Source organism: Eucalyptus grandis, chromosome 5 (assembly GCF_016545825.1).
Source record: "Eucalyptus grandis isolate ANBG69807.140 chromosome 5, ASM1654582v1, whole genome shotgun sequence".
Classification (NCBI taxonomy): Eukaryota; Viridiplantae; Streptophyta; class Magnoliopsida; order Myrtales; family Myrtaceae; genus Eucalyptus; species Eucalyptus grandis.
The window spans coordinates 13,858,692-13,867,622 of NC_052616.1; the positions used below are offsets into that span (position 1 = coordinate 13,858,692).

Genomic DNA, 8,931 nt, shown 5'->3' on the forward strand with positions numbered 1-8,931 from the left:
TCAGACAAACTGATTAAGGTACTCATCCATGCTGCTATATTTAACATCAGGGTAGAGCTCCGAAGCTTCCACTCCGTACGACGGCTCAATCTCGACGTTAGTTTGGTCTCCTTTCACGAAAACAGAATGGGATATGGCCCACACCAGATCGTCTGGAGATTTCACATCTGCAATATGAGCAGACAAGTAGACCAATCGTTGTCAAAAGGTTTAAATCTCATAGAGAATAGAGACAATTTTTACGTGCTCAAATCTAATAGTAACACATTTGTGACCTCGAATTTTCTTCAGAACTTGCTCCTCTGGAACATAAACCCTCTCCAGGGTCTTGCCGGTCTTTCTCTCCCACAAAGACACGAGATCATTCATCGAGTAGGTGCTGCCAGGAGGTCTGATGTACAAAATTTTGTTCAAGGTCCTAGGATCATCCACAGCTTTGATGGTATAGGTGCCGATATCATCCTCCCTGTTAAACACCACTGTACATTGACGGGAGAATTTTAGAATTTGGCTAATAAATATATCACAAAAACTTTGACCTTTCGGCTCTTATTTAAAGAACTCTCTCAATAAAAAGATTCATCGTGTACGAATGCATTCATATGTTCTTTTATCAACTAGATACATAAGATAACCTTCTTAATATGCTGACCAGGCGGTATTGTGCCAAGATAACCAACATCACTTTTATATCATTTATTAGTCTCCGGAAGTCAAGAATAATGGATGTAAAAGACCCGACATCTCCAGCTAGGGGAGTTGCCTGGAATTCTCAAGCTTCAGGAATTGTCCTCACTCTGATTACTCCCGTAATTAAATCGTAAAAGTTGTACAGAAAAATCTTGACGAATCAGAATGGGTATTTCGATGCTTCTTACCTTTCGCATTACCATCCCCTAAGATGACAATTCTCTCTCTAGAGGCAGCTCTAGTCCTGGGCTGCACCAATGTTGAACGGTGCCAACCTACAAGAAAGTTACAACACACATAGGTATACGGGATTCCCTCTTCCTCAAGAAGGCGGTGGATGTCGGTATAGTAAGCAGCATAAAAAGTTCTTGCTGGCTCCACAGCATGGGCACGATCCACATCACTTCCAAACACTGAAGGCAAGAATCTCTAGAAAGAAAAATAATCCAATCAGAAGAAATATTTCCATTGGAAAGCAACGAAAATTTGGAGCACATTCCCCTTATCCAACAAAATTATATGAGTTCTGGCAAAATAAAACAAAACAAACTTGAAAGTGACTGAATTTCATGTTTGTTTTTTTTTTGTTAGTATGTTACTATAACAGAGTAAAAACTTATCATAAGTGAAACAATAAATTCAGCAAATAAGCAAATTCTACCATAAGTGCTATTAGAAAAGTAGAAGGAATGGAAAGTGAAGATTTCAATGTTAGGCAGCAGCCAGATAACTCTGTCAAGTATAAAATATGCAAACATGCTGCTTGCTTGAATGGACACTTTCACAGTGATAAAATATCAGGCAAGTCCATTGCCTTTTCGGAGCATGCTGAGTTCCACTCATTGTTGGCTGTCAACCACCCGCAGCAACAACGATTACTACTAAGTACTATCCCAGTAAGTGGGGTTGAGTAACATACATGCAACGATAATACTCCTGAAAAGGACCATTTCAAGGTTAAACTGGTTCGTGTTCCTCGCGAATTCATGATCGAAGCGCTGGGATACAAGTCCATAGTCCATATTGAGTGACTGAAACTTGTTATGTCAAAATATCAGAAAAGACAATGAACAACACCGAATCGCAACGTGGCTCCAATCAGCTCGATCGAGTGAGAGATGGAGACGAAACTCAGCTCCGATTCTACTGCCGAAGACGTTTCTCGGAACGACGAACAAGATTCAACGGCAGGTGACGCTTTCGGTTCCTCGAAGCGGAACCAGATGTCGGAAACGAACGCCATCGCACGGGCATAGCTACCTACTCACCAGAACTACGTAGACGCCTAATCTCCTGAAACCTTGGACGAAGTTGGCCTTGGCAGCGTCGGCCGGAGTGGACAGCGGTTCCACGAAAGCGAAGGTGGGGTGGCCGGATTTAGCACTCGCTTCCACGACGAACTTTCCGATGAGTCCGGTGACTCCGATCACCAGGACTTTGCTCTTCTCCGCCATCTCGGAGGGGTTTTTCACGGCGGAGTCGGTGGATTTTCTCCGGCAAGCTCCGTCGGTCTTCGCAGCGACTGTGCTCCAACTGTGTCTGCGAGAAAGGGAGAGAGCGCGCAAAAATGCCCGGGGCTCTTCTACACGGAGCCAATTTATATATTTTGATTCCAGAAGGGCGTAATTATCTTTTCAATGAATTGTCCTTCCAGCCTATTGACTTCTCGATCTGATCCTTCACCAGAAAAAAAAGTGCATGAAATTAATTTTCTATTACATTTATCCTAAATTAACTTTGTACCTAAAATATTCTCCAGCCGGATACAAATGTCATCCCGAACTAATTTTTAATGTAAAAAATTACTGCAAATTTTGGACAAATGTGACATGAATATGACAATATAAAAATTTTTGTGATATAAAAATTAATTTTTGGTAAATATAATATGGATGTACTAGTTTGAGTTTTTTTTTTTATGGTATTAGTCCTGAAAAAAGAAAGGGAAGAAAATAAAATATAAAGTATTCTAATAATGATGTTGTCTAATTTGAGAGATGATTCATTTTTTGTGAAATGAGAAAAACTTAACTTGCCTAGAATAACAAAATCCAAATTTAAGTTTGGATGGTGTTAGAAATTTAGGTAATCCTAATTTTGAAGTGCTAGAAATACTGTTTAATTGAAACTATATTTTGTTTTCTCAATTGATATTGTACTATTATAATTTACCATGATTTTTTATGTCATTGATAAAAAAAGAAGTTGAAACCACTTTTTAGGTTTACTTTATCATATTGAAATAATAAGAGAAAATGGTATGAGAGGACAATGAGCTATTGGACATGCAGATGCACATATATACATGACATCACGGAGTTTCATAGTCGCTCTATGATTGTTTTGAGGTGCCATTTCTTTTTTCCTGTAGGTCCAACTACATTAATTAATTTTTTAACTTTTTGGCCAACAAAACATTATCTTGTAAACAATTCATAACTTATTGAAGGAGACTAACCTTGTTAGATTGGCTCATTGATTGAATAGGGAGCATGATGTTAGTAAGTTAGACATATATAAATGATAATCTCTTTATCATTAAATGCGAAAGATTCAATGTTTAGATCACCAATTCGAAATTGAAAGTGCATATCATTTGAGTGCTTGTTTTGCTAAAAAGGGTTTACTGAAATTTGTTTTCCATAATTTCACATGCTTAGCTACCGCGAGTCTAGTTCGAGGGTTGTTCCAACTTCATCGCACATTTGCCTTTTTCTTTGCCTTGTTTGTTCCCCGCAGTAAGAATCCTTAAACTTGTTATTCTTTTAAGTTTATCATTCATGAAAGGAGATTTCGTCGGCTAAGGAAACCCGGAGTTTCAATTAACTTTAGATATTCGAGGATATATAAAGTATTTGATTTCACCACAATGATTGCCTATAGACTATTTAGACATGAAAAACTACTCAACTTTATTTGTTTAGTAAAAAATGAATAATTTTAAAAATATTCTTCTAAAAAATGATTACTTGCATATTTTAAAATGATTAGTCGATGAAAAATGTTGTTATTATCAACAACAAAATATGTCTAAATATTTTAGTAGACGACAAAAATATTTTTTGTCCATTTATTTTATAAGCGATATAAATAATCATTTTTGAGATATTTTTTCTTCTAAATTATTTATTTTTCGCGAAATAGATGGAGCTTAAGACACAATTATCTTTTAGTCTAAGACCAGGAAATCAGGTGAATTATCGAACATCATCAGCAGCTCGAATTCAATACCCACGCCGACGACATAAAACGTATAATATACAGAAATAGAAAAACTCATATCAAACTCCAAAATAGAAGTGACTCCTCCAAGCACTGCATAGGCGCCTCGCACATCGAATGTTCCTAGTATGTCCTCGTATTAGGAACTTGCACGTGCCGTGAGATGATTAGCAGGATGCGGAGAAGCAGAATCCTATATAACTTATGGTTCAAGTTGATGTCGGAAACGAACATAATTGCACCGTAGTGACTACTCACGACACGATACACACATGAAAAATTTGACGCCTAAGCTCTTGAAACCTTGGGCGATGTTGGCCTTGGTGGGATCGGAGAGACCGGGGCTCCCTCACGAGAGCAAAGGTAAGGTGACCGGACTTAGCACTCGCTTCAACTATGTACTTTCGAGGCATGCAATGCCTCCGATCATCAATTAGCTGGAAAAGAAGTACATGCGAAGTGGACTAATAGAAACAGAAGAAAACCTAATACAAAGTACTTCAATAAAGATTTTGTCGAGTTTGAGAGATGATTCAAATTATTGTGAAATAAGAAAATTTAACTTACTAAAAATATAAAAAAAAATCTACACTTAAGTTCAGATGGTGCTAAAGATTTAAGTAATCTTAATTTTGAAGGATTAGAGTTTCTAATTTATTTTGTATGATGATTTTATTTCTCAATCGATATTAGACTATTATAACTTACAATGATTTTTCATGTAAATAAAAGTTGAAACCATTTTTTTGTATCATATGAAAAGACTAGTGAAAACGATATGAAAGGGCAATGAGCTATCCGACATGCATGTACTTGCATGGTATCATGACGTTTCATATCGCTAAATGATTGTTTTGAGGTGCACTAGACTCTTTCCAAAGGGGGGTTGATCAAGAGATTACTCTTTCTGATTTTTTGGGCAACATAAGATTTCTATATTTTCAAATTAAGTTCTTAAGAAAAGGAAACCGAGGTTTTTAGATTGATTCCAATTCTAAAGAGTGAGTTCAATGCACATATATTAAGCACGTAGTAAGATAGTCTCTTTATCATTAAATGGAAAAGATTTTATACTTAGATCATTCATATGAAATTTGAAATTGCAATTTACCTAATTTGTAAACACAATATTACGTAGACCTCGCCTTATTGGACTTTCTTAATTAGGAAAGGACACGAGTCCGCGCCCACCATGATTAGTAAAGAAATTGGTTCGTGAGGTGTCCAGATTCATCATGCATGCCTCTCTTTCTTCTTGCTTGTTCCACGCCCATAACAGTCCTCGAAACATTAAGGATCATCCAACACCGCAAGGTATTCATTAATGGGTTTTAACTGGCTATTCTTTAAGCTTACCCTTCGACAACTGGCGACAAAAATATCATCGTTGCTGGACTTCTAAAAAAAAAAATTCTACTAAGTAAAACCTCGAGTTTAGATTCTGAGGAGATCTTCGAGGCCGTACAAAGTATTTGATTTCAAAAAAGTGAGTATCAACTATAATCCACTACGAGAATAAAAAAGGAAGATTCGTACCTTTCACCCCTGTACTTTTACCTCTTCTCTAATTAACTCCCTGTGCTTTCAATTTGTCTAATCAAGTCTTCTACGGGTTGAGAAGTCAATTAGGTTTTACCCAAATTTGGGGAAGGCTTTTGGCACGACACCATAAACCCTTTTCCTTTTTTTATTTATTAGCTAGCCCCTAAACCCAAAACAACTCCAAAACAGAAGTGACTTCTCCAAGCACACAGCACAGATGAGCACATATTCATTCAGTATTCATAGTATGTCTTAATAACTGGAGGTCGTACAGTGCCATGAGATGATTAATAGGAGTGACGTTCCACACTAGGTTCGTAAGAAGCAGAATACTATTACCATTTCTGATTCCAAGCTGATGTGAGAAATCAAATCCCCAAGCACAGTAAGTTTCGACGATCAGACAAACTGATCAAGGTACTCATCCATGGTGCTGTATTTGACGTTGGGGTAGAGCTCCGAAGCTTCCACTCCAAATGACGGCTCAATCTTGAAGTTAGTTTGGTCTCCTTTCACAAAAATAGAATGGTATATGGCCCACATCAGATCATCTGGAGATCTCGCATCTGCAATATGAGCGGACAAGTAGACCGATGGACATCAAAAGGTTTAAATATCTTAGAGAATAGAGACAATTTCCACATGCTGAAATCTGATAATAATGCATCTGTCACCTCGAATTTTCTTCAGAACTTGCTCCTCTGGAATATAAACCCTCTCCAGGGTCTTGCCGATCTTTCTCTCCCATAAAGACACGACATCATTCATCGAGTAGGTGTTGGCAGGAGGTCTAATGTAGAGAATTTTGTTCAAGGTCCTTGGATCATTCATGGCTTTCATGGTATAGATGCCGATGTCATCCTCCCTGTTAAACACCACTGTATATTGACGGAGAATTTCAGAATTTCGCTAATAAATATAACACAGAAACTTTGACCTTCCTAGAGATACTTTCGCTTTACATTTAAAGAACTTTCTTGAAATAATTATTTTATTAGAGACGAATGCATCCATATGTTCTTTTCTCAACCAGATTCATAAAGATAACCTTCTTAATAATGCCGACCAGGCGGCGTTGTGCCAAGATAACCAACATCACTTTCATATCATTTATGAGTCTCTGGAAGTCAAGACTAATGTATGTAAAAGGCCCGACATCTCCAGATAGGGGGTTGCCTGAAATTCTCAAGCTTCAGGAACTACCCTCAATCTAATCACTTCCGTAGTTAAATCGTAAAAATTGTACAGAAAAATCCCGACGAATCAGAATACGTATTTCAACAAATTGCTACTTACCTTTTGCATTACCATCCCCTAAGATGTCAACTTTATCTCTAGAGGGAGCTGTAGCCCCAGGCTGTGCCAAAGTAGTACGGTGCCAACCCGCAAGAAAGTTGCAAGACACATAGGTATACGGGATTCCCTGTTCCTCAAGAAGGCGGAGGATGTTGGTATAGTAAGCAGCATAAAAAGTTCTTGCTGGCTCCACAGCATGGGCACGGTCCGCATGATTTCCAAACACTGAAGGCAAGAATCTCTAGAATAAAAATAACCAAATCAGAAGAAACATTTCTATTGGAAAACAACGAAAATTTAGAGCACATTGCCCTTATCCGACAAAATTATATGAGTTCTGGCAAAATAAAACAAAACAAACTTATACGAGACTGAATTTCTTTCTTCTTCTTTTTTGTCAATATGTTACTATAACGGAGTAAAAAAATGATCATAAGTAAAATAAAAGATTCAGCAATTAAGCAAATTCTAGCCCAAGTGCTATTAGAAAAATGGAAGAAATGGAAAGTGAAGATTTAAATGTTAAGCGGCAGCCAGATAACTGTCAAGCATAAAATATGCAAACATGCTGCTTGCTTGGATGGACACTTTCACAAGTGCTAAGATATCAGAGGAAAGTCCATCGCCTTTTGGGAGCATGCTGAGTTCCATTCATTGTTGGCTGTCAACCACCCGCAGCAACAACAGTTACTACTAAGTACTATCCCAGTAAGTGGCGTGGGATAACATTATGCAACAACAATACTCCTGAAAAGGACCATTTCAAGGTTAAACTAGTTCATGTTCCCTGCGAATTCATGATCAAAGCGCTGGGATACATGTCCAGAGTCCGTATTGAGTGATCGAAACTTCTTACGTTTTTTTCTTTGCTGACCTAGAGGAAACCCAAACACACAGGGACTTCTACACAAAGTCATGACCATTTAAGATGAAAAAAGATGTGAATTCTACAGATAAATGAGTCAATGCATCCCATTACATCAAAGCGAAGCTCACAAGGAGAAGGTGTTGCACTTATGCCAGAAGGAAAGAATTAAACTAACACAACCTGTATCATCAGTCAAATGCTAAACGAACAGTGATTACGAGGACAAAATCATTCGAAACAGCACCACCTTTATATTTCCGACTATCGTAATGGCAGCGATAATCTTGTATTGGTCCTCTGGTGATGTCTCAACTGTAGAGATTACCACATCAACCTGCCTGATCGCATTCAACAGAGTACCTGGATCGTTCATATCTCCCTGATAATCAAATGACCAAGAGCATGAATAAACTATCGATGAAATCAGCAATCATCAACAAATCCTGTTTTGGCAGTGGGAAGACTAAGAAAAGGAGAGATTCATACTTCAAGACCTTAAAAAGACGAAAAAAATACTATGACAAATAAAAAACAAGCTACTACAGAATTCTCGTCCATGGCATCTGAAGAACAGGTCAGTGCAGCTACGTAGCTATAGCTGTCTCATAAACGGCTAAAACATAAGGAAGTTTCTGTGAGATTTGTCTGAAAATGCACTCGTTCGAATCAACACGCGAAGCTGAGATGATTTGTCAGGCAGTGTGAAAAATGACAAAGAGCAACACCAAATCGCAACATGACTCCAATCAACTCGATCGAGCGAGCGAAGGAGACGAAAATCAACTCCGGTTCTACCGCTGAAGACGTATCTCAGGACGGCGAACGAGATTTAACGGCAGGTGACGCTTCGGTTCCTCGAAGCAGAACCAGATGTCGGAAACGAAGGCGATCGCACGGGAATAGCTTCTCACCAGAACTACGTGGACGCCTAAGCTCTTGAAACCTTCGACGAGGTCGACCTTGGCAGCGTCGGACGGAGTGGACGGCGGTGCCACGAGAGCGAAGGTAGGGTGGCCGGACTTAGCACTGGCTTCCACGACGAACTTTCCGATGAGTCCGGTGACTCCGATCACCAGGACTTTGCTCTTCTCCGCCATCTCGGAGTGGCTTTTCACACGGCGGAGTCGGTGGATTTCCTCCGGCGAACTCGCTCGGACTCTGTAGCGACTCTGCTCCAACTGCTTGTAACAAAGGGAGAGCGCGCGCTAAAGTGCCGGGGCTCTTCACGCGGAGCCATTTTATACTTTGATTCCAGAAAGGCGTAATTGTCATTTCAAGAAATGTCTTTCCAGCGAATTGACTTTTCCCTATCT

The 8,931-nt window shown here is 38.9% G+C and overlaps 2 protein-coding genes across 2 annotated transcripts; both read right to left on the reverse strand.

Annotated features, from left to right (window-relative positions):
• On the reverse strand, nucleotides 1-2,144 carry LOC104444282 (phenylcoumaran benzylic ether reductase Pyrc5). Its single transcript, XM_039313361.1, has 4 exons — nucleotides 1,959-2,144; nucleotides 879-1,119; nucleotides 276-479; nucleotides 1-167 (listed from the first exon to the last, which is right to left on the reverse strand). The coding sequence occupies exons 1-4, from the start codon at nucleotides 2,142-2,144 to the stop codon at nucleotides 1-3; spliced, it is 798 nt and encodes a 265-aa protein (XP_039169295.1).
• A 3,709-nt stretch (nucleotides 2,145-5,853) lies between these two features.
• On the reverse strand, nucleotides 5,854-8,715 carry LOC104444281 (isoflavone reductase-like protein). The gene is made up of 5 exons (XM_010057937.2): nucleotides 8,530-8,715; nucleotides 7,866-7,997; nucleotides 6,751-6,991; nucleotides 6,129-6,332; nucleotides 5,854-6,020 (listed from the first exon to the last, which is right to left on the reverse strand). The coding sequence occupies exons 1-5, from the start codon at nucleotides 8,713-8,715 to the stop codon at nucleotides 5,854-5,856; spliced, it is 930 nt and encodes a 309-aa protein (XP_010056239.2).
• Between the last annotated feature and the right edge of the window lie 216 nt (nucleotides 8,716-8,931).

Excerpts from the sequence above, each read along its gene's own strand:
- LOC104444281 (XM_010057937.2), bottom strand. The coding sequence starts at position 8,715 with ATGGCGGAGAAGAGCAAAGTCCTGGTGATCGGAGTCACCGGACTCATC. Across the intron at positions 7,998-8,529 it reads TAGGCGTCCACGTAGTTCTG|GGAGATATGAACGATCCAGG; the intron begins GTGAGAAGCTAT and ends TTTGATTATCAG. Across the intron at positions 6,992-7,865 it reads CGATAGTCGGAAATATAAAG|AGATTCTTGCCTTCAGTGTT; the intron begins GTGGTGCTGTTT and ends TTTTTATTCTAG.
- LOC104444282 (XM_039313361.1), bottom strand. The coding sequence starts at position 2,144 with ATGGCGGAGAAGAGCAAAGTCCTGGTGATCGGAGTCACCGGACTCATC. Across the intron at positions 1,120-1,958 it reads TAGGCGTCTACGTAGTTCTG|AGATTCTTGCCTTCAGTGTT; the intron begins GTGAGTAGGTAG and ends TTTTCTTTCTAG. Across the intron at positions 480-878 it reads AGGGGATGGTAATGCGAAAG|TGGTGTTTAACAGGGAGGAT; the intron begins GTAAGAAGCATC and ends GTCAATGTACAG.